This window comes from Topomyia yanbarensis, chromosome 2 (assembly GCF_030247195.1).
Source record: "Topomyia yanbarensis strain Yona2022 chromosome 2, ASM3024719v1, whole genome shotgun sequence".
Classification (NCBI taxonomy): Eukaryota; Metazoa; Arthropoda; class Insecta; order Diptera; family Culicidae; genus Topomyia; species Topomyia yanbarensis.
Genome location: NC_080671.1, coordinates 259932583 through 259958652, shown reverse-complemented (window position 1 = coordinate 259958652; position 26070 = coordinate 259932583). Strand labels below are relative to the sequence as shown.

Below are 26070 nucleotides of genomic sequence, written 5' to 3'. Positions count from 1 at the left end.
ATGTAAGAAGGTATTGGTTTAGTCACTCGCATTCTCACAATACGAACGCCATTGGGAATGCCGGAGAAAAAATTTCTCCAGGTGTCATTCGTAATAGATTCTACTTCTCCATATTGCGACATGATTTGTTTGATGAAATCCTCCTTCGTGCGCGGGGCCAAATCATGGATACGCACGTCCACCATGTCGTTTTCCATATGCACGGGGATCTTGATTCTGGTGTTATTAAATTCGACCTCGTGTTGCATGTTGTTCTTTGCAATAAAGTTTTCGGCCTGTGCTAAGCTTCTAAACGTGATCAAAACACAGTTTTTACGTGATGTAGCTGAATGTAGGTAACTTCAGCGAGATTAAGCTCCATTTTCACTTTAACTAATTGTTCCACTTCCTTAACTGTTCGTGTTATCCCGTAGCACAGGCACTTTTGCTTCATTTGGCAAACTCATTTTACTCCGCAGCCGGGGGCAACGATACAATTTGTATGTGCACTGATATAGAACAATAGCTAGCTTGATTCACTGGTGCCTGTAGCCTGCTATAGCGTAGCAATTTTTTTTGCTTCTGCTTTTTGCGACATCAGAAGGTAGACCTTCTAGTTCTTTTGGTAATACATTTAACAAATTTCACGTACCGTCAAGTCCCCAGTTACCGTGCGTTTAGGTGAATTTGACGTGACTTCAAATCCTGTTTTTTTTATCAAAATGAGAACCGCCCTCATAGTCACCGTAAAAATACCTATCTAAATACGTCACAATTTAGAAATAATATAAAACTATTACCAACAAAACGAGAATAAGTAGTTGAGGACATTTGTTTGGCACCAGTGCACGTTATATGATCAACTTACGGTGTATTTAAAATTTTGATTCAACTTTAGTTGGAATGTTTCAATAAAACGATGAAACGAAAGGATTTGGGATCTGGATCTCTCCGATGGATTTAGGGAGCTAGTTCTTTAAATTTCGTGATTTTGAAACTGCACGGTGAACGACACATGCACGGCGACTGGCGATTTGAAGGAAAATTAGAAGATATTAGTAATCAGTGTTTTCATTCGATTTGTAGACAATTTTCTTTAATCAATTAAATTGTGGGCAGTTTCCTTCAGTTGATTTAATCATTTAAATTTATATTTTGATCCTATTGATTACCAAAAATCCTTCCTAACTGGGGTTCTAATCTACCCGACCAAGGCTAGTCTTGAAAATAGTTTCATTTAAATAGAATATATCAAAAAATTGTGTTAGCATGATGCCTTGGAACTGGTAATACTCGCAGAACACCAGACAAAGAAAATAGAAGTTGAACCGTCTCTGCGCATCTAAAAATCGCTTGCTAAATCAGAAGATTTTGTACGAATTTCGACTTTCTCTTCGTTCGAACATTTTATGGATATTGCTACTCATTTCGGTTTATCATCTTCTACGCCTTTTAAAGGTGTAGCTTGGAACACCTAGTGTTTTCCAGCACCGTCAAGCATTGTCATATTCGGTTAGCGCATAAATACTGTGAACTCTAGAATATACTTTGTTGTAACGAGAGTAAGTACTATAACCTTTCTTGTGTCAATGAACATATTTTTAGGATTGTCTTTGATTTGGAATTGATTTCATTATGAACTTTTCAAAATTTAATTTAGTTTCTAGTGACTATATCAAATTGTCAGAATTAAAAGCTTTATGCAAATTTTTTTAAGCCCCTCCCGAAACAAAATCCTGGCTACGGGCCTGGTTGTAGATAGTAAATTGAAATACAAAATTTGTTTTATAGAAATAATGTTTAGCTTATTTCAATGGATTATTACTATATTGAACAATAAATAGGCGACAAAGAGAAATCAACAAACAACAAGCCATAACTTTTAAAGTATTCAAAATAGATATTAAACGTATTTAATAAAGTTATTCGCAAAATTAAGAGCTACAAATTTGCTGAAGACATCATTTCGATATAATCACTTCCAAGAAAATTTGTGAAAATATCTCACTCATAGGGGGATTAATCAGCAAAAGCACAATACCAAAAGAAAGGGCATATTACCTCCATTAAATAAACCGAAAATACTACTGACCTAAAATAAGCCGTATTGGCGTTAATAATAGATTACATGTTTTTGGTCATATTTCTGGCAATGGGAAATTTATTTTATTTTTTGATTATAGAGGTTTTAACCTTAGGGTCATTCGCCTCTTTGTCGGGTTAGAGAAATCTCTTTAGAAAAATCTCTAACCCTATGTGCGGGGTTGGGATTTAAACCCAGGTGATCTGCGTACAAGGCAATCGATTTACCAACTACGCTATCTCCACCCCTACAATGGGAAATGATAAAATTCTTTCGTCCGCATTTAATGTTAAATATCTCTTTTGATAATAGTTTGCATGTATGAAAAAAGCCCTATGTTTACATTTGTAAGTATCGCCCTTTTCACAAAAAAGCGTTGAAATGAAATCGCAGCTCCTGGTATCACGCTATCTCTGAAGTGCATAGTTTCAAATTTTACTTAGACATCGATTTTTTCTAAATGTGACTTCCCAGTAGTATCCTTGATTTGAATTATTATCGCTGATGCTAATGCCAAAGACCAAATAAAAACCTCACGAAAACGAACCGTTTGGGAAATTCATCATCATTACTGGAATTTTCATTTCCACGAAACTTTTCGATAACCTTCCGTCACTTGCGTTAATGCACTGGGTGCACAGTGCTCTGAAAATCTAGCGAAATCGTCTTAGGGCACCAGCGGGTGTGTAAAGAATACTAAAAATTAATTTCTATTCCATAATTTTCAGTTCAGCAATTCAAGAGATCGTGCTCACCACAAGCCATGAAAAATAGACTACGTTGTTAAGCGATGGTCACTATTTATTAAAAAATCACGGTTAAATAAAAAATAAAACTATTAAAAAATTTCAAATAGTTTATAATTTTCACAAACTTATTAGGAAAAATTGTTTAATAAGCTTTCGTAATATTTGGTCGACAATGACTGGGCAGTGCGTAAGCCTCTCGTGCCTGAAGGCATAAAATAGACCCCACTTGCGGTCCTTAGATTCCTGCCCAGTAACTCCTAGCCCTGGCCTCCTCGTGGCGTCGACTGGGATACGAGTAACCTTAGTGAAGATCGGGTAACCAACCCCGGTGGGAACTTTGGTCGTATGCTGGCAGGGAAGGGGGGGTTACCCTTCTTCGGAAGGTGTAAACCTGTCCTGGTGCCCAGGTGGGACCTTAAGCAGTCCTGGCACGATGGCCCACCGGCGAGACAGGTGGTTGGCGTAGGCCCTATAAGCCACCCCTTAAAAAAACCCACATAACGAACAATACAGAAGAGAATACGACCCAGAACAATCGGCAACGACCCAGGCGACGAATAAAGGATCACGATTGGAAACTCGGAACATGGAACTGCAGATCGCTCGGCTTCGCAGGATGTGACAGGATAATCTACGACGAGCTACACCCCCGCAACTTCGATATCGTGGCGCTGCAGGAGCTTTGCTGGACGGGACAGAAGGTGTGGAAAAGCGGGCATCGAGCGGCTACCTTCTACCAGAGCTGTGGTACAACCAACGAGCTGGGAACCGGCTTCATAGTGCTGGGCAAGATGCGCCAACGTGTGATCGGGTGGCAGCCGATCAACGCAAGGATGTGCAAGTTGAGGATCAAAGGCCGTTTCTTCAACTACAGCATCATCAACGTGCACTGCCCACACGAAGGGAGACCCGACGACGAGAAAGAAGCGTTCTACATGCAGCTGGAGCAGACATACGACGGTTGCCCTCTGCGAGACGTGAAAATTGTCATCGGCGACATGAACGCACAGGTAGGAAGGGAGGCAATGTACAGACTGGTGATCGGGCCTAACAGCCTGCATTCCGTATCAAATGACAACGGCCAACGATGTGTGAACTTCGCAGCCTCCCGTGGAATGGTAGTCCGAAGCACCTTCTTCCCTCGCAAAGATATCCACAAAGTCACCTGGAGATCACCGGACCAAGTAACAAAAAATCAAATCGACCACGTTCTAATCGACGGTAGATTCTTCTCGGACATCACAAACGTCCGCACTTATCGCAGTACGAATATAGATTCGGACCACCACCTGGTTGCAGTATGCTTGCGCTCAAAACTTTCGACAGTGCATAGCTCTCGTCGAAGCCGAACGCCGCGGCTAAACATCGAGCGGCTACAAGATGGCAGAGTGGCTCAAGAATACGCGCAGCAGTTGGAAGTGGCACTACCAACGGAAGAGCAGCTAGGCGCAGTTGCCCTTGAAGATGGCTGGAGAGATATCCGATCCGCCATAGGTAGGACCGCAGCCACTGCACTAGGTACGGTGGGCCCGGACCGAAGAAGCGACTGGTACGACGGCGAATGCGAGCAGTTAGTCGAAGAGAAGAATGCAGCATGGGCGAGAATGCTGCAACACCGCACGAGGGCGAACGAGGCGCGATATAAACAGGCACGGAACAGCCAGAACTCGGTTTTCCGGACCAAAAAGCGCCAGCAGGAAGACCGAGATCGCGAAGCGATGGAGCAGCTGTACCGCGCTAAAGACACACGGAAATTCTACGAGAAGTTAAACCGCTCGCGCAGGAGCCACGTACCACAGGCCGACATGTGCAGAGATACAAACGGGAATCTTCTCACGGACCAGTGTGAGGTGATCCAGAGGTGGCGGCAGCACTACGAAGAACACCTGAACGGCGATGCAGCAGACGACGACGATGGCACGGTAACGCACCTGGGAGCACGCGCGGAAGACATTACACTACCGGCTCCGGATCTCCAAGAAATCCAGGAGGAGATTAGCCGGCTCAAAAATAATAAAGCCGCTGGGGTTGACCAAATACCAAGCGAGCTACTAAAACACGGTGGCGAGCCACTGGCTAAAGCGCTGCACTGGGTGATTACCAAGATTTGGGAGGAGGAGATTTTACCGGAGGAGTGGATGGAAGGTGTCGTGTGTCCTATCTACAAAAAGGGCGACAAGCTGGATTGCTGTAATTACCGAGCAATCACCCTGCTGAACGCCGCCTACAAGGTACTCTCCCAAATACTATGCCGTCGACTATCACCAATTGCAAGAGAGTTCGTGGGGCAGTACCAGGCGGGTTTCATGAGCGAACGATCTACCACGGACCAGGTGTTCGCTCTTCGTCAAGTACTGCAGAAATGCCGCGAGTACAATGTGCCCACACATCATTTGTTCATCGACTTCAAAGCCGCATACGACACTATCGATCGAGATCAGCTATGGCAGATTATGCACGAGTACGGATTCCCGGACAAACTGACGCGATTAGTGAAGGCGACGATGGATCGGGTGATGTGCGTAGTACGTGTCTCAGGGACGCTCTCGAGTCCCTTCGAATCACGCAGAGGGTTACGGCAAGGTGATGGTCTCTCGTGTCTGTTATTCAACATCGCGCTGGAAGGTGTAATAAGAAGAGCAGGGATCGACACGAGTGGTACGATTTTCACAAAGTCCGTTCAGCTACTTGGCTTCGCCGATGACGTTGATATTATTGCACGAAACTTTGAGAAGATGGAGGAAGCCTACATCAGACTGAAAAGAGAAGCCAAGCGCGTCGGACTTGCCATCAACACGTCGAAAACAAAGTACACGATAGGAAGAGGTTCACGAGAAGAGAATGAGAACCGCCCGCTTCGAGTTTGCATCGGTGGCGACGAAATCGAGGTGGTTGAAGAGTTCGTGTACTTGGGCTCACTGGTGACTGCCGACAATGATACCAGCAGAGAGATTCGTAGACGCATCGTGGCAGGAAATCGTGCTTACTTTGGCCTCCGCAAGACACTTCGGTCGAACAGAATTCGCCGTCGTACGAAGTTGACCATCTACAAGACGCTGATTAGACCGGTAGTTCTCTACGGGCACGAGACCTGGACCATGCTCGTGGAGGACCAACGCGCACTTGGTGTCTTCGAACGGAAAGTGCTGCGTACCATCTACGGTGGAGTGCAGATGGAAGACGGCACATGGAGACGGCGAACGAACCATGAGCTGCATCAGCTGTTGGGGGAGCCGCCCATCTGTCATACCGCGAAAATCGGACGACTACGGTGGGCCGGGCACGTAGCCAGAATGTCGGACAATAGCCCGGTGAAAACGGTTCTCAATTGCAATCCGACCGGTACAAGAAGACGTGGCGCGCAGCGAGCACGATGGATCGACCAGGTGGAAGACGATTTGCGGACCCTTCGTAGACTGCGTGGCTGGCGACGCGCGGCCATGGACCGAGTGGAATGGAGGAATCTTTTGTATACGGCACAGGCCACTTCGGCCTTAATCTGTTAATAAATAAATAAATAAATATTGTGTAGGAATAAAGCTGAAAATTTCAGTATTTTCTCTATCTGCAACATATAAACCCTTAAGTATACCAATTAATTGGTATACGAATTGGAATAGGTTCGCCAAATTTTGGAAGAAGTCTATAAAATAACCCCTTGAAAACTTTCTAAAAATTGTTGTAGTTCGATGCAATAAAAAAATCTCCAAAAAAGAAATGTACCTATTAATGTGAAACACAGCGAATAATACATACAATAAAGACCCATTTTTATCAGTCTCATGGTGTATTTTAGGCTGACAAAATGGGGACATTGACTAAATCGGGCAATTTTTTTCTTTATAATAAACTGAAGCTGTTAAAATATTCTTCTCGTCCCTTGATGTAGTCTGATAACTATTTCTGATTATGATGAACTTTTTATTTTCGCATATTTCGCATATCTTCATGATAAGGAAAACATGCTCAAGAAAGGATTTACTCGAATTCAGTCTTGTTCGTCTGCTAGAGCCCATCAAACATATGTTCATATTTGGCTGATAAAATCGGGGTTTCAATGTGTTATAATAGATATTCAGCATTCGAAGAAGTTTCTTGTGAACGAGTGTAGAACGATTTTGTTTCTACTTACTTGAAATCAGCGGCGTAGTCAGAAATTCGGTTTGGTGAAAGTCGATCATACTGTCCAAACGGCATAATTCCGAAACCGTAATTTTTGTAGTTTTAAAATTATGCAGAATTAATTTTTCAGAAAATAGTAACAGAGTTCATGTCTTAACCTAACCATGTTAACCTAAGAAAATTCACCATAAATACTTCTTGGACGATATACCGTCAAAATTATTTTATCAAATGATGCGCTGTTTAACGTTTGTAAAACTCACCGAAGATACTAACCCTCCGAAATTGGCGGTTTCAAAATGATGCTATCTTGACCTTAAATTACTGTTTTCAAACATTTGACCTATACATATAATTGGTCATACAACAAAAATCAAATGCTCATCAAAATCGATCAGAACCTGCTAGAATCGAATGGAAATCGTCATTTTTCAAATTTCTCTCTATATTCGGAAAGTGATATCCTCGTTATAAATCATATTACGTTTTCGTCTCAACTCGACGAATTCCCAAAATAAAAACCTGTTTTAATCCACCTAGTGGTGCAATTGTGCTTGTCTCATTTGCCCAGACTACGATTCCATGGCTGGTTATGTTCAATCCAATGGTGGAAATGAATATTATATGTTCAGTACGATTTGCACATACATACAATGGATAGACAGCCACGATCTTGAGATACTATGTGATATTGAAACATCGCTTGAAACCAGCGGCGCATCATGAAGAAAGATCCGGGAGATCCGGGTCCTGCCGAAAATTTTCAACTTGTTAAGAAATTTTAAACTAGTTTTAATTTTAAAGTAGCAACTCCTCACTGCATACTCCCTCCGGGCCGGTATGATTGACGATTTTTGAAGTGATTGCATAACCTTTCTATATGAGAAAGGCAAAAATGTATCAAAGTCTAAAGAAGTCAATTTTTGTCAAACATCTCAATGTTTCATGCATTTTAAAGTCATTTGGCATCAAAAATACAAATTTGATTTTGAAAATTTTTCATTTCAGTTTATATGGGAATTTGCTGTGTGATTGCACTCTTCAACTCGTAACTCCGGAACCGGAAGTCCAATCAATAAAAAAATTCAACTGTAGCCGATGGGAAGGTTGTACCTTTCATTTGAGACTAACTTTGTGCAAATCGGTTCAGCCATCTCTGAGAAACAGAGGTCACATTTTTCCACATACACACATACACACACATACATACACACAGACATTTTCCGATCTCGACGAACTCAGTCGATTGGCATATGACACACGGCTCTCCGGGTCGGGATTAGATTGACGAATTGTAGAGTGAATGAGAAAGACAAAAACATTTTTAGCAAATGTTGAAAGTTATGCATTTTTTTTGGTGAGCAGTTCTATGTTTCATAGACATTAAATCAATTTTAACTTCGCTTCCTATTAAATAAAGACCCTTATTACAGTACATCTCTACAAAAACGAGCTCAATTTGAAAATAAATCTGAGGATTATGATTGATTACAGAACTCTGGAATTTTCTATTGGAATGTGTTCAGGCAGGAATTTGATATTGATGCTATTAGACAACTGTGAAATCAAGACCAATAGATCAGTTACATATCAGGACCCCATTCCGACAATTTATCAAAAGTCCTCATGATGTTTACAACAACAGGTTATCAATCTACGGATCAGATAATTGTTATTGTAATATTGAATTAAATCAGTCTGCATCAATAAATTTTCAACTTAAATCCAATATTTTTTTTGGGTATGGTGTGGTGGAGGGAGGGGGGGGGGTTGTATGGTGTTAAACCCCAAAACCTTCTCTTGGCAACGCCGTTGCTTGGAGTTATTTATTTCGCTTTTCATTTTCCGATATGTTTTAGATCGATCCGATGGTTATAAGTTAGAAAAATTGCAGTCAGAAGGTTCGCACAAATGAACATTTTTGCACTGATAAGTAATCAAGTTCCTTCCAGACAACTTGGAAGTGTTCGGTGATTATTTCTAGCGGTTGTAGATAGTAAAATGAAATACAAAATTCGTTTTATCGAAATAATGTTTAGCTTATTTCAATGGATTATTACTATATTGAACAATAAATAGGCGACAAAGAGAAATCAACAAACAACAAGCCATAACTTTTAAAGTATTCAAAATAGATATTAAAAGTATTTAGTAAAGTTATTCGCAAAAGTAAGAGCTACAAATTTGCTGAAGACATCATTTCGATATAATCACTTCCAAGAAAATTTGTGAAAATATCTCACTTATAGGGGGATTAATCAGCAAAAGCACAATACCAAAAGAAAGGGCATATTACCTACATTAAATACACCGAAAATACTATTGACCTAAAATAAGCCGTTTTGGCGTTAATAATAGATTACATGTTTTTGGTCATATTTCTGGTAATGGGAAATGATACAAATCTTTCGTCCGCATTTAATGTTAAATATCTCTTTTGATAATAGTCCGATTTCAACAATCTATAGCTTGTTCGAAAGGTATTCGTTAAAGCAGTCTGAAATCATATAAATTGTTAATCTATATTGTCAATTTCGGCAGATAATTCAAAAAAACTGCAAAAAACGCCATTTTTACGCATTCAAACATTCATATCTTGGAAACTAAACATCAGAATCAAAAACAAATTAATAGCGTTAATACTGTTTTTAGTTCTTTCATTTAAAATTGGTTTGGATAAGATCGGTTCAGCCATTGCTGAGAAACACGAATGAGAATTTGTCCGTTACATACACACACAGACATTGCCCCAAATCGTCGAGCTGAGTCGATTGGTATATAAGACTCGGCCCTCCGGGCCTCGGAAAAAATCTTGAAAGTTTGAGCGAATTCTATACATTTCTTTTATAAGAAATGTAAAACGTGGACGCTTCGGTTCGGGAATTCATTAAATCGTCGAACGTCGGTGTGAGCAGTCTTCCCTTGAATTAAATAAGAAATTTTCCGTCAACGATCAGTCGACTGGTGAAGCAGCAGCGTTCATCATCAAGCAGCACGCAGGCTAACGTGTTTAGGCATTATTGCATCATCCGATTGTCGTGGCGAGCAGTCGCTTGACCGAACAGCAGCAGCAGCAGTACTGAACGTATCAATAAAAACGCTTTTAATCCACCTAACAGTGTGATGAGACATTTCTTATAACTTTTATCATTCTTCGGATATTATATCGTTTGAGAACATTTATAACTTGATGCTTCGCGATGTTTTTGATAACACATACTACATGGGATTGTGGCAAGACTCAGAGAATCGCTCAAATCAGCATAGGACAACATCAGTGCTAGAAATCTCAAACCAAATCAATGGGAAAGCGAAAAAATGGCCCATAAAATAGACATACCAACGAATTTTTGTTAATGCTCTGTTAATAAAATATCTAAATTGTGGTGGGAAAACTGAATTTTCCTGAAGGGGTTATATATTATACTGAGCCAAAAAAATCGAAATTTTTTTGAATCGATTTGAAGTTTATATTTTACTCAAATTTCCAATGCGACTGCGAACTAAGAAATCAACGCTTTTTCTTGAAAAGGGCGATACTAGCAGTGATACCATTCAAAGAAAATCAACAGTGAATATTTCCAGACTTGGTTTTATTTCCTATTTAAGAACTATTGTGTTTTTTTACATCCTAGATTGCATGATTCAGTGATCGAAACCCAAAACTTCATAAAGTATTTAAAATTATTAAATTAAAATTTGTTTTTGCTATTGAAATTGACAAAATGATAGTATCGCCCCTTTGGCGATTGTTTACTTTTTCGGTCCCACCTATCAGCATTGAAGTATCGCCCTCACGTTTTTTTACAATAACTACCGTTTTACACCGCCGATTTCGTCCAGGTTTTTTCAATAGCGATCATTGTTACTATTTACAGCTGGTATCAGCTTGATAATCCAAAAAAAAATATGAAAATAACAGTTTCGCCTCTAAACTGCTAGCAAAAAAAGTATCGCCCTGTTTGTTTGCATGGAGCGTGGAGGACGAAACTTTAAATAAACAAACAAAAATACAGTTTCGCCCGTTGTATCTTTTGTACACTACAGCAAAAGATAATAAGAAAGCAATATCGTAGAATCAAAATTTTTAGATTAATTTGTTGCGTTTCAAAGCCCTCATTCGCATGTATGAAAAAAGCCTTATGTTTACATTTGTAAGTATCGCCCTTTTCACAAAAAAGCGTTGAAATGAAATCGCAGCTCCTGATATCACGCGATCTCTGAAGTGCATGCGTGCATAGTTTCAAATTTTACTTCGACATCGACTTTTTCTAAAGGTGACTTCCCAGTCTCCCAGTATCCTTGATTTGAATTATTATCGCTAATCCTAATGCCAAAGAACAAATAAAAACCTCTCGAAAACGAATCGTTTGGGAAAATCATCATCATTACCGGAATTTTCATTTTCACGAATCTTTTCGATAACCTTCCGTCACTTGCGTTAATGCACTGGGTGCACAGTGCTCTGAAAATCTAGCGAAATCGTCTTAGGGCACCAGCGGGTCTAATTCAGAGCCATCTGCGCGGCGAGTTAAATCTGTAAAGAATACTAAAAATCAATTTCTATTCCATAATTTTCAGTTCAGCAATTCGAGAGATCGTGCTCACCGCAAGCCATGAAAAATAGACTACGTTGTGAAGCGATGGTCACTATTTATTAAAAAATCACGGTTAAATAAAAAATAAAACTATTAAAAAATTTCAAATAGTTTATAATTTTCACAAACATATTAGGAAAAATTGTTTAATAAGCTTTCGTAATATTGTGTATGAAAAAAGCTGAAAATTTCAGTATTTTCTCTATCTGCAACATATAAACCCTTAAGTATACCAATTAATTGGTATACGAATTCAAATAGGTTCGCCAAATTTTGGAAGAAATCTATAAAATAACCCCTTGAAAGCTACCTAAAAATTGTTGTAGTTCGATGCAATAAAAAAAATCCCCGAAAATGAAATGCAATAAAGACCCATTTTTATCAACCTCATGGTGTATTTTAGGCTGACAAAATGGGGACATTGACTAAATCGGGCAATTTTTTTTCTTTATAATAAACTGAAGCTGAAAAAATATTCTCCCCGTCCCTTGATGTAGTCTGATAATTATTTCTGATTATCATGAACTTTTTATTTTTGCATATTTCCATCTTCATGATAAGGAAAACATGCTCAAGAAAGCATTTACTCGAATTCAGTCTTATTCGTCTGCTAGAGCCCATCAAACATATGTTCATATTTGGATGATAAAATCGGGGTTTCAATGTATTATAATAGATATTCAGCATTCGAAGAAGTTTCTTGTGAACGAGTGTAGAACGACTTTGTTTCTACTTACTTGAAGTCAGCGGCGTAGCCAGAAATTCGGTTTAGTTGGAGATTGGTGATAATCGATCATTCTGTCCAAACGGCATAATTCCGAAACCGTAATTTTTAGAGTTTTAAAATTATGCAGAATTAATTTTTCAGAAAATAGTAACAGAGTTCGTTTCTTTAGCGAATTTGTTGAGACCTGAGAAAATTCACCATAAATACTTCTTGGACGATATACCGTCAAAATAATTTTATCAAATGATGCGCTGTTTAACGTTTGTAAAACTCATCGAAGATACTAAACCTCCGAAATTGGCGGTTTCAAAATGATGTTATCTTGACCTTAAATTACTGTTTTTAAACATTTGACCTATACATATAATTGGTCATACAACAAAAATCAAATTCCCATCAAAATCGATCAGGACCTGCTAGAGTCGAATGGAAATCGTCATTTTTCATAAATTTCTCTCTACATTCGGAAAGTGTTATCCTCGTTATTAATCATATTACGTTTTCGTCTCAACTCGACGCATTCCCAAAATAAAAACCTGTTTTAATCCACCTAGTGGTGCAATTGTGCTTGTCTCATTTGTCCAGACTACGATTACATGGCTGGTTATGTTCAATACAATGGTGGAAATGAATATTTCATGTTCAGTACGATTTGCACATACATACAATGGATCGACAGCCACGATCTTGAGATACCATGTGAAACTGAAACATCGCTTGAAACCAGCGGCGGATCATGGAGAAAGATCCGGGAGGTCCAGGTCCTGCCGAAAATTTTCAACTTGTTAAGAAATTTTAAACTAGTTGTAATTTTAAAGTAGCAACCCCTCACTGCATACTCCCTCCGGGCCGGTATGATTGACGATTTTTAGAGTGATTGCATAACCTTTCTATATGACAAAGGCAAAAATGTACCAAAGTCCAAAAAAGTCAATTTTTGTCAAACATCTCAATGTTTCATGCATTTTAAAGTCATTTGGCATCAAAAATACAAATTTGATTTTAATTTTTTTTCATTTCAGTTTATATGGGAATTTGCTGTGTGATTGCACTCTTCAACTCGTAACTCCGGAACCGGAAGTCCAATCAATAAAAAATTAAATAGCATGGGAAGGTTGTACCTTTCATTTGAGACTAAGTTTGTGCAAATCGGTCCAGCCATCTCTGAGAAACAGAGGTCACATTTTTTCCACATACACACATACACACATACATACACACACAGACATTTTCCGATCTCGACGATCTCAGTCGATGGGAAACGACACTCTGCCCTCCGGTTCGGGATTAGATTGACGAATTTTAGAGTGAATGAGAAAGGCAAAAACATTTTTAGCAAATGTTGAAAGTTATGCATTTTTTTGGTGAGCAGTTCTATGTTTCATAGACATTAAATCAATTTTAACTTCGCATCCTATTAAATAAAGAGCCTTATTACAGTACATCTCTACAAAAACGAGCTCAATTTGAAAATAAATCTGATCATCATGATTGATTACAGAACTCTGGAATTTTCTATTAGAATGTTTTCAGGCAGGACTATTAGACAACTGTGAAATCAAGACCAATATATCAGTTACATATCAGGACCCCATTCCGACAATTTATCAAAAGTCCTCATGATGTTTACAACAACAGGTTATCAATCTACGGATCAGATAATTGTTATTGTAATATTGAATTAAATCAGTCTGCATCAATAAATTTTCAACTTCAATCCAATATTTTTTTGGGTGGGTGGTGAGGGGCGGTGTTGTATGGTGTAAAACCCCAAAACCTTCTCTTGGCTATGCCGTTGCTTGGAGTTATTTACTTCGCTTTTCATTTTCCGACATGTTTCAGATCGATCCGATGGTCATAAGTTAGAAAAATTGCAGTCAGAAGGTTAGCACAAATGAACATTTTTGCACTGATAAGTTATCAAGTTCCTTCCAGACAACTTGGAAGTATTCGGTGATTATTTCTAGCGGTTGTAGATAGAAAAATGAAACACGAAATTCGTTTTATCGAAATAATGTTTGGCTTATTTCAATGGATTATTACTATATTGAACAATAAATAGGCGACAAAGAGTAATCCCCAAACAATAAGCCATAACTTTTAAAGTACTCAAAATAGATATTTGAAGTCTTCAGTAAAGTTATTCGCAAAAGTAAGAGCTACAAATTTGCTGAAGGCATCATTTCGATATAATCACTTCCACGAAAATTTGTGAAAATATCTCACTAATAGGGGGATTAATCAGCAAAAGCACAGTTTCAAAAGAAAGGGCATATTGCCTCCATTAAATTCTCCGAAGATACAATTGACCTAAAATAAGCCGTTTTGGCGTTAATAATAGATTACATGTTTTTGGTCATATTTCTGGCAATGGGAAATGATAAAAATCTTTCGTCCGCATTTAATATTAAATATCTCTTTTGATAATAGTCCGATTTCAAAAATCCACAGCTTGTTCGAAAGGCATTCGTTAAAGCTGTCTAAAAACATATAAATTGTTAATCTATATTGTCAATTTCGGCAGATAATTTAAAAAAACTGCAAAAAACGCCATTTTTACGCATTCAAGCATTTATATCTTGGAAACTAAACATCAGAATCAAAAACAAATTAATAGCGTTAATACTGTTTTTAGTTCTTTCATATAAAATTGGTTTGGATAAGATCGGTTCAGCCATTGCTGAGAAACACGAATGAGAATTTGTCCGTTACATACACACACACACAGACATTGTCCCAAATCGTCGAGCTGAGTCGATTGGTATATAAGACTCGGCCCTCGGAAAAAATCTTGAAAGTTTGAGAGAATTCTATACATTTCTTTTATAAGAAATGTAAAACGCTTTTAATCCACCTAACAGTGTGATGAGACATTTTTACATTTCTTATAAAAGAAATGTATAGAATTCGCTCAAACTTTCAAGATTTTTTCCGAGGCCCGGAGGGCCGAGTCTTATATACCAATCGACTCAGCTCGACGATTTGGGACAATGTCTGTGTGTGTGTGTGTGTGTGTGTGTGTCTGTGTGTGTGTATGTAACGGACAAATTCTCATTCGTGTTTCTCAGCAATGGCTGAACCGATCTTATCCAAACCAATTTTAAATGAAAGAACTAAAAAACAGTATGAACGCTATTAATTTGTTTTTGATTCTGATGTTTAGTTTTTAAGATATGAATGTTTGAATGCGTAAAAATGGCGTTTTTTGCAGTTTTTTTAGATTATCTGCCGGAATTGACAATACAGATTACCAATTTATATGTTTTTAGACAGCTTTAACGAATACCTTTCGAACAAGCTATAGGTTGTTGAAATCGGACTATTACCAAAAGAGATATTTAACATTAAATGCGGACGAAAGATTTTTATCATTTCCCATTGCCAGAAATATGACCAAAAACATGTAATCTATTATTAACGCCAAAACGGCTTATTTTAGGTCAATTGTATCTTCGGAGAATTTAATGGAGGTAATATGCCCTTTCTTTTGGTATTGTGCTTTTGCTAATTAATCCCCCTATGAGTGAGATATCTTCACAAATTTTCTTGGAAGTGATTATATCGAAATGATGCCTTCAGCAAATTTGTAGCTCTTACTTTTGCGAATAACTTTACTAAAGACTTCAAATATCTATTTTGAATGCTTTAAAAGTTATGGCTTGTTGTTTGTGGATTACTCTTCGTCGCCTATTTATTGTTCAATATAGTAATAATCCATTGAAATAAGCCAAACATTATTTCGATAAATCGAATTTTGTATTTCATTTTTCTATCTACAACCGCTAGAAATAATCACCGAACATTTCCAAGTTGTCTGGAAGGAACTTGATAACTTATCAGTGCAAAAATGTTCATTTGTGCGAACCTTCTGACTGCAATTTTTCTAACTTATGACCATCGGATCGATCTGAAACCTTTCGGAAAATGAAAAGCGAAATAAATAACTCCAAGCAACGGCATAGCCAAGAGAAGGTTTTGGGGTTTAACACCATAAGGCCCCCCCCCACCACACCAAAAAAAAATATTGGATTGGAGTTGAAAATTTATTGATGCTGACTGATTTAATTCAATATTACAATAACAACTATCTGATCCGTAGATTGATAACCTGTTGTTGTAAACATCATGAGGACTTTTGATAAATTGTCGGAATGGGGTCCTGATACGTAACTGATCTATTGGTCTTGATTTCACAGTTGTCTAATAGCATCAATATCAAATTCCTGCCTGAAAACATTCCAATACAAAATTCCAGAGATCTGTAATCAATCATAATCCTCAGATTTATTTTCAAATTTTCAGCTTTTTTCCTACACAATATTACGAAAGCTTATTAAACAATTTTTCCTAATAAGTTTGTGAAAATTATAAACTATTTGAATTTTTTTTATAGTTTTATTTTTGATTCAACCGTGATTTTTTAATAAATAGTGACCATCGCTTCACAACGTAGTCTATTTTTCATGGCTTGCGGTGAGCACGATCTCTCGAATTGCTGAACTGAAAATTATGGAATAGAAATTAATTTTTAGTATTCTTTACAGACCCGCTGGTGCCCTAAGACGATTTCGCTAGATTTTTAGAGCACTGTGCACTAGACTGCCCAGAAAAATGATGAATTTTTGAAAACTCAATCGGCCCACCCCTGAGTCGATTCCTAGTCCCACCAGGAGTACTTGTACCAAATTTGAAGCAAATCGGACAAGTCTAACTACCGGACCAACGTGCCTGAAGTTTATATTGGATTTTTCAACAATTTACATGAAGAAAACTCACTAGCTCGTATTTTCGCCGCTAGGGGGCACTGTATACATCGTATTATCACTGTAAGTGAAAATAAAAAAAGATATTTTAATTATCTACAACTTAGTCGAAGACTGCAAGTAAATCCGGCTATGTTAAAAGAAGTTATTAAACTTTTAACGAAGTGATGTCTGAGTCAGTTTTGCATGGGGCCTAGCAGTGCATGGTTGTGTATCAGTGCTCGAGTCCCGCGAACTATATATTTTTGTGAAATAATGGTTAGATTTAGCCGAATAGTATGTTTACAAGAATTATAGTAAATAATACGAGTTATGTTTTGGTTAGAAAATTTTAGTTCCACCTTTGACCGCATAGAGGGCGCCACTACTAACTTTTCATAGAAGAGAGATAGAGTATCAAAATGTTCAGAAGAAATACTGAAAAATGCCTGTTCTATAACTTTGTAGAAGACACCAAATTTCTATCTCTCTCCGTTGAAAAGTTAGTGTTGGCGCCCTCTATGCGGTAACAGGTGGAACTAAAATTTTCTAATCAAAGCATGACTCATATTATTTACTATAATTCTTGTAAACATACCATTGAGCTAAACCTAACGATTATTTCACAAAAATATTTAGTTCGTGTGAATCGAGTACTGATACACAACCATGCACTATTAGGCCCCATGCACAACTGACTCAGACATCACTTCGTTAAAAGTTTAATAACTTCTTTTAACAAAGTCGGATTTACTTGCAGTCTTCGACTAAGTTGTAGACAATTCAATTATCCTTCTTATTTTCACTTACAGTGATAATACGATGCATACAGTGCCACCTAGCGGCGAAAATGCGTGCTTGTGGGTTTTCTCCATGTAAATTATTGAAAATTCCCATACAAACTTCAGGCCCGTTGGTCCGGTAGTTAGACTTGTCCGATTTGCTTCAAATTTGGTGCAAGTACTCCTGGTGGGACTAGGAATCGTCGCAGAGGTGGGCCGATAGGGGTCATTTTTTTCCTGTCACCCTACTGTGCACCCAGTGCATTAACGCAAGTGACGGAAGGTTATCGAAAAGTTTCGTGAAAATGAAAATTCCAGTTGTTCGGCACACACGCTATTTTGTAAATATTTCTACTAGACTTAAAACTACTGTGAAATCACTGAACTACAATTAGAAACTAAAGTAAAACTATATTTTGTATACGTTAAAATAGTAACGCTACCCTTGGACTAGAAATGATTATGCCAAATACTCAGCCTGTGTAATTTGAAACGAGCACTACTATACATACACTCTGCTGTGTAGCAGTAGGTAGAAAATATTTGGAGAGAGAGAGGAATGAAACTATCGTCTCGATCACAGCTGATCACGGCTAATACTATGTATATAAAGTCAGTTGAAAATAGATCTGGTGAAGGAAGGTTGTTCGTTTTCGTTCTCGGTGTGATTTAAAAGAAAGCCGTCGGTAATTTTGCCTGTCAGCAGGCAGTAAATTTTACAAGTCCCCAGCGGGTTGGTGGACTTAGTGTTTCGGTTCGTTTTGTGATACGGTGAGCCATAGTGAGATTTTGGCTAAGTCCCCAAGCGAAGGGCGGACTTTAGTTTGCAGTGCGCGATGCAAACATTTTATTAAGTTCCCCCAGTGTTCGGTGGAATTGCGATCCCGTGCCTTTTTCTGTGCGCACTTTCGGTGCTAGTTTATTAACTAGAAGTAAGTCCTTCGGTGACCGGCAAAAGTTCGTGCTCGAACATTTTGGTCCTTCGAGCCGGATAGAAGGCAATTCAAGCCGCAAGTGCGTTGTGCGGTAGTGAGTGAACCGCGGGAAAGGTACCGCTTGGGCGAAGTGTAGCCATTGCGTGGCTGAAAAAGATAGCCATCGCGTTTGTGAACTGGCGGGTGCGCCGTAGTGAAGGTCGTTTTTTCGTGCGAACGCGATCGCGCGGTTAACATTAACGTTTTGCGCAAAGGTAAATGCGCTAGTGGAAAAGCCGAAATACGACGGCTAGTGCTATAGATTGTGTGGTGGAAAGATTTTAGCGCTACCGCGATTACTGTCGCGTGTGAAGCGCTTGGACTGTGGCCATTTTTCAAGCCATCGAGTGGGCCATTGTGACTGGTGGCCATTCAACGGATCGGAAGGTAGCTGAACCCCGATAGCCGCGTCTGCAGAGCCATTTTGGACGCTGAGTGAGCGTCGCTTGGGAAGCTGTTGTTGTCAGTGAAGGTACTGGTGATAAATGTCCCTGCTTGTCATTGAGCAACACTTCTGATTCCGGACTGGAATCCCCGGTGAGTCAATTCCAATTTTCCGCCACACGTGGCTTGCAGTAGCATTTGTTTTAGTTTAAGAAAGTGGGTGACCTTCAGTCATTGTGGCAATCGGTGGACGGTCCGCGAATCGAGTGGAAAATCGTTTCGCGCCCTCGATTTGCGATACCGCGTAGAAGTGGGTTAGTTCGCGACGGGAAGGAGCAATCGTTCGATTATAAAACTGCTCACTTCCGTTCGAATTTCGCGTTCGCGAAGGGCAATTCATCGCGTCGGGAAGGATTATTCGTGTCGAGTGTGTTTTGTCCTCGTTCGGTTCGGTTTCGCGTAGAAACGGTTAGTTCGCGTCGGGAAGGAGTCCGTTATCGATTTAACTGCCGTTTCCGTTCGTAGTGCGTCGTGATGCCACCCAAAGAGGAGAAAGTGTTGGGAGACCGGCTTGTCCAGCGCAATGGATTGCTGGCAATTCGTGATGCTTTGGAGAAGTTCATCATTCGGTACGATCCTGCACGTGATGCTTTTCAGTTGAGTGTTCGTATAGAGTCGCTGGATAGGGCTTATGCACAGTTCATGGAGGCGCAGGATGCAATTGAGAGACTGGACAAGGAGGAGTTTCTGGCATCACACCTGGCGGAACGTGTCGATTTCGAGCAGCGATACTGCGCAGCGAAAGGCTTCCTACTCTCCAAGGTTCCTGTAGAAGCGAGCAACTCAGCTTTGAACACATCCATGATGGCAAATCAACACACTTTCTCGACAGGATTCCACCTCCGTCTTCCAAAGATCGACCTACCGAGATTTGATGGCGATTTCTCACGTTGGTTGTCATTTCGAGACACCTTTACGTCCATGGTTCATTCCAATGGGGACATACCAACGGTCGCCAAGCTTCAGTACCTTCTACAATCGCTTGAAGGGGACGCAAAGAAGCCGTTCGAATCAGTTGACGTCGAAGCTGACAACTATGCGTCAACATGGGACGCCCTACACAAGAGGTACGACAATCGCCGTTTTCTCAAACGTCAGCTGTTTAGGACACTCTACGAGCTGCCAGCGGTCAAGCAGGAATCTGCTAAGCGCATCCACAGTCTGGTCGACGATTTTCAGCGCCATGTACGGACGTTGACGAACCTGTGGAGCATTGGGATACGCCGCTGGTGAACATGCTGTCGTATAAGCTGGACCAATCCACATTGCGAGCATGGGAGGAGAAAACGAGCAGCCAGGACGATGTCAAGTACGAGGAACTGGTTGAGTTCCTGTACCAGCGGGTGCGCGTCCTCAATTCTGTCGGGCCAGACACGCAGCAACCGGCACCTCCAAAGGTGGCCGGCCCCCCGAGTTGGAAGGGCACGAAGGTGAAGTTCGCAGCTAACGCAGCTGCTACGCCCAACCAAGATTCTCCATGTCAGTTAGCATGTTCAGACAGCCACTCCCTCCGCAATTGCCCAGTGTTCCTAGGAAAGGATGTCCGCCAGCGCCGAGAGCTGGTTTCGCAAAAACGGTTGTGTTGGAACTGTCTGAGCTTCGGTCACCCAGCCAGGAAGTGTGTATCGAAGTTTACGTGTCGTACGTGCCACGAAAGACATCATTCCCTGTTACACGATTCCTCTCCATCCAGGGTGTCGTCGAGTCCTGCCATTACGGGATCATCACAACAATCTCCACCGGTTCAACAGCCGCATTCGTCCAGTTCGGGTTCTGCTCCACCGCAGGTCAGCATGGCGGTCCAAACCGCATGCAGTATGGTTCTACTGGAAACGGTTGTTCTCAACGTTGTTGATGATCATGGCAGGGAACACAAGGCTCGTGCTCTACTCGACTCGGCGTCAATGTCCAATTTCATCTCCGGTCAGTTAGCGAAGGTTCTCCTCAGCCGTCGCACCAAGGTGGACATTTCGGTCGCAGGAATCGGTCTCTCAACGCAAAGGGTGAAAAATGCCATTACCGCCTCCATTGAATCGAGAACTCAGCCATTCTCCACTAAGCTCGAGTTTCTCATTCTGAAGCAGCCATCCGCAGAGCTGCCGACCATGCCGGTCGATACGTCGGCGTGGAAATTCCCGCAGGTTGGATTAGCAGATCCACAGTTCCACGTCCCAGGAAGGATTGACCTCGTCATCGGAAGTGAGGCCTTCTGGGAACTTCACACCGGTAGGAAGATCTCGCTCGGTAACGGTCTTCCGTGGGTAGTCGAAACACCATTCGGATGGGCGGTCTCTGGTTCCGCGTCCAATGGATCTACCTGCATTCCCCGGATCTGCAATCTCTCCATTACCAATGAAGATTTGGAAGCCGCACTTCAGAAGTTTTGGGAGTTAGAAGCGATTTCCACTGGGCCTGCACACTCACCCGAAGAAAATCGCTGTGAAGAGTTATACTCCAAACAGTCAAGCGTGATTCGACTGGAAGGTACGTCGTACGTCTTCCTCACAACGAAGATCCAGAAGTCTTCCTGGGGGCCTCTAGAGCCATCGCAGAACGCCGTTTTTACAGTCTGGAGCGCCGTTTGCAACGAGATCCTGCAATCAAGGAATCGTATCATCGTTTCATGGACGAGTACCTACAGCTCGGTCACATGAGAAGGCTTGACGAGCCTGTAGATGACGTGAAGGCTCACTGTTATCTCCCACATCATCCCGTGTTCAAGGAGTCGAGCACAACTACGAAAGTTAGGGTCGTTTTCGACGCGTCCTGCAAGACGGCGTCAGGATATTCGCTGAACGACACGCTGTTGGTCGGACCCGTAGTTCAGCAAGATCTACTCTCCATCGTGATGAGATTTCGGACACATCACGTCGCTCTGGTTGCGGACATCGAGAAGATGTACCGGCAAGTATTCGTGCATCCTGAAGATCAGCCGTTTCAGCGAATTCTTTGGCGCACGGGCCCTGATGAACCCATCGCTACGTACGAACTGCAGACAGTAACGTACGGAACAGCGAGCGCTCCGTACCTAGCTACGCGTACTCTGCAGCAAATTGCACAGGATACCAAGCAGTTGTATCCAATCGCGAGTGGGCCAGTTACGGAAGACTTCTACGTCGACGATTTTCTTTCTGGGGCGCCGGACGTAGAATCCGCCATCAAGCTGCGTCGTGAGGCATCGGCAATGCTAGCTTCCGCTGGATTACCGCTCAAGAAATGGGCATCGAATTCTCCTGAAGTTCTTGGGGATGTACCACCTGATGATGTGGCAATTCAGCCGTTCCATAATCTTCAGGATGACCAGGCCGTCTCCACGCTCGGCCTCATTTGGGAACCAAAGTTGGACATACTCCGGTTCAAGGTTCAGTTGCCGTTAGCCGCATCCGTACTGACGAAACGCAAGGTGATGTCGTACATCGCCCAAATCTTCGACCCTCTTGGACTCGTGGGTCCAACGATCACCAAGGCCAAACTCTTCATGCAGCGACTTTGGGCTCTGAAGCAGAATGGCGAAGCATGTGAATGGGACACGCCGCTCCCGTTTACACTCCAAGAAGAATGGAAACTGTTCCATAACACACTACACCTGTTGAGTGAAGTTCGCGTACCCCGCTTCATTTCGATGCCCGACACCGTCAGCATCCAGCTTCACTTCTTCTGCGATGCGTCTGAGCGCGCATATGGGACATGCTGTTACGTCCGAACCGAAGCACACGGCACAGTTTCGGTCCAGTTGTTGGCGTCCAAGTCCAAGGTAGCTCCGCTTTCTACTCGCCAGACAATCGCCAGACTGGAACTCTGCGCCGCACATTTGTCGACCCAGCTGTACAAGAAGCTGAACGCGACGCTGAAGCTTCCTGCGACTGTTCATTTCTGGACAGATTCCACTACTGTCCTCCAATGGCTTCGCGGGAACCCGAGTCGTTGGAAGACTTTCGTCGCAAACCGAGTCTCGCAGATACAGCTTTCAACCGATCTCAACCGCTGGAAGCATGTTCCTGGAGTCGACAATCCTGCTGACGACATTTCCCGAGGATTGAGTCCTACTGATCTCCTCAACCGTACACGATGGTGGACTGGGACACAGTGGCTAGCAAGGTCTCCGGATTTTTGGCCAAATCCAACGTTACCTGCAGCAGAAACTCCAGAAGTGTCCGCCGAAGGACGCAAGATACCACTAGTTGCCATGACCACGACACAACTGAGTTTCTGCACTGATTTATTCGCTCGCTACTCCAACTTCTCCAAGCTGCGCCGAGTGACAGTGTTCATTCAGCGTTATCTGCACGTGCTTCGTGAACGAGCCTCGCAACGTCGTTCGGAAAAGGAGAAGTACAAGCCACTCGTCATCCCGAACATTAACCCGCACCCAGTCCATCCGCTTACCGCACAAGAAATCCAACACGCCGAACTTACGCTCTGTCATCTCGCGCAGGGTGAACTTTTCGCTGAGGAGATTTCCGATCTCGCTAGTGGCGAACGTGTCGCAAGATCTTCCACGCTGAAGTGGTTGAACCCGTTCGTCGATCCCGAAGGCACCGTACGTGTCGGTGGCCGGCTTCGCAATGCCGCGCTGACTGATGCGAAGAAACACCCGATCGTCCTCCCTGCCAAGCATCCGCTCGCTGTTCTGTTGGCTAGTTTTTATCATTTGAAGCTACTGCACGCAGGCCCCCAACTCCTGCTAGCCACTCTCCGCCAGAAGTTTTGGATTCTGGGCGGCAGAAATCTTGTGAAATCCGTCTTTCACCGTTGCCACACTTGCTTCCGTAGCAAGCCCACACTAGTCCAGCAGAGCACAGCAGATCTTCCGGCATCGAGAGTATCTCCAACCCGACCGTTTTCCGTCTGCGGAGTCGACTATTGCGGACCTTTCTATTTGAAGTCCGCTGTCCGCAACCGTGGCCCAACGAAGGTGTTCGTGGCCATATTCGTCTGCTTCTCTACGAAGGCAGTTCACATCGAGCTAGTGAGCGACCTGTCTACTCCAGCGTTCCTAGCTGCACTCCGTCGTCTGGTCGCCCGCAGAGGAAAGGTGGTAGAGTTGCACTCTGACAACGCTACCGCTTTCAAAGGTGCATCAAATGCACTGAACCGCATCTACCGCATGCTGAAGGTCGATGAGTCTGATCGGAATCAGATCTTCGACTGGTGCTCCGACAACGAAATTCGCTGGAAGTTCATCCCACCTCGAGCACCACACTTTGGCGGTCTTTGGGAGGCTGCAGTGAAGTCAGCGAAGACACACCTGTTGAAGGCAATCGGCAACGTGAACGTTGCGTACGAGGACATGCTCACACTGCTGGCGCAGATAGAGATGTGCCTCAATTCTCGTCCGCTGACTCCAATGCCGGACGATCCGTCCGATCTCGAGGTCCTTACGCCAGGACATTTTCTCGTCGGGAGCAATCTCCAAGCTGTTCCGGAAGCTGATCTGAAGGAGACTCCTGACAACCGCTTGGACCACTGGGAATTAACTCAAAAACGGTTCCAAACTATTTGGTCTCGCTGGTACCCGGAATACCTGCAACAGCTGCAGTCTCGTGCTACGAAAGGCTGCAACCCGCCTGTCTCCGTCGACGTTGGCAGAGTCGTCATCGCGAAGGAAGACAACATCCCGCCAACCAATTGGCCTCTCGGCCAAATCATCAAATGTCATCCCGGAGCCGATGGCATCGTTCGTGTGGTCACTCTACGAACCGCTGCAGCCAAGGAGGTTGTGCGTCCTGTGGCCAGAATCGCTCTACTACCGACACCACCAACTCAACGAGCCGACTGAGAGTTGTCATCCAGGTAGAGCAACCCGGACGGGGAGAAATTGCTCGATGCGCACCTGCGCATTGCACAGGTAATTGCAATTCCAATCCCCTAACCCCAATCGTTCGATCTACCTGGTCTTTTCTTATTTCTCGGTCGATGGCGATGAACTACTCCAAGGGCAATGGTTGCCAGTCACTGGATTTGTGGTGGACATTATACACGAGCAACTCAGCTATCACATTCCCGAGTAACATCTGCTATCCTCAACCGAGATCATCGACATCCACTACCCGGAGCAAGCAACACCAGAACAAACACACTTTGAATTTTTTGTTGAAACACCGTAATGTTTCAAGGTGGCCGGAATGTTCGGCACACACGCTATTTTGTAAATATTTCTACTAGACTTAAAACTACTGTGAAATCACTGAACTACAATTAGAAACTAAAGTAAAACTATATTTTGTATACGTTAAAATAGTAACGCTACCCTTGGACTAGAAATGATTATGCCAAATACTCAGCCTGTGTAATTTGAAACGAGCACTACTATACATACACTCTGCTGTGTAGCAGTAGGTAGAAAATATTTGGAGAGAGAGAGGAATGAAACTATCGTCTCGATCACAGCTGATCACGGCTAATACTATGTATATAAAGTCAGTTGAAAATAGATCTGGTGAAGGAAGGTTGTTCGTTTTCGTTCTCGGTGTGATTTAAAAGAAAGCCGTCGGTAATTTTGCCTGTCAGCAGGCAGTAAATTTTACAAGTCCCCAGCGGGTTGGTGGACTTAGTGTTTCGGTTCGTTTTGTGATACGGTGAGCCATAGTGAGATTTTGGCTAAGTCCCCAAGCGAAGGGCGGACTTTAGTTTGCAGTGCGCGATGCAAACATTTTATTAAGTTCCCCCAGTGTTCGGTGGAATTGCGATCCCGTGCCTTTTTCTGTGCGCACTTTCGGTGCTAGTTTATTAACTAGAAGTAAGTCCTTCGGTGACCGGCAAAAGTTCGTGCTCGAACAAGAAATGTCTCATCACACTGTTAGGTGGATTAAAAACGTTTTTATAACTCTTTTCACTCTCTTCGGATATTATATCGTTTGAGAACATTTA

At 42.1% G+C, this 26070-nt stretch overlaps 2 protein-coding genes across 2 annotated transcripts; both read left to right on the top strand.

The window, feature by feature from the left end:
• Positions 1-19674: 19674 nt before the first annotated feature.
• Positions 19675-20433, top strand: LOC131680287 (uncharacterized). The gene has a single exon (XM_058961008.1). It carries the CDS (start codon positions 19675-19677, stop codon positions 20431-20433), a length of 759 nt encoding a protein of 252 aa, XP_058816991.1.
• A 1417-nt stretch (positions 20434-21850) lies between these two features.
• On the top strand, positions 21851-24979 carry LOC131680286 (uncharacterized). Its single transcript, XM_058961007.1, has one exon. The coding sequence runs from the start codon at positions 21851-21853 to the stop codon at positions 24977-24979; it is 3129 nt and encodes a 1042-aa protein (XP_058816990.1).
• The last annotated feature ends 1091 nt before the right edge of the window (positions 24980-26070 follow it).

Coding starts and splice junctions, on each gene's coding strand:
- LOC131680286 (XM_058961007.1), top strand. CDS start 21,851: ATGAGAAGGCTTGACGAGCCTGTAGATGACGTGAAGGCTCACTGTTAT.
- LOC131680287 (XM_058961008.1), top strand. CDS start 19,675: ATGCCACCCAAAGAGGAGAAAGTGTTGGGAGACCGGCTTGTCCAGCGC.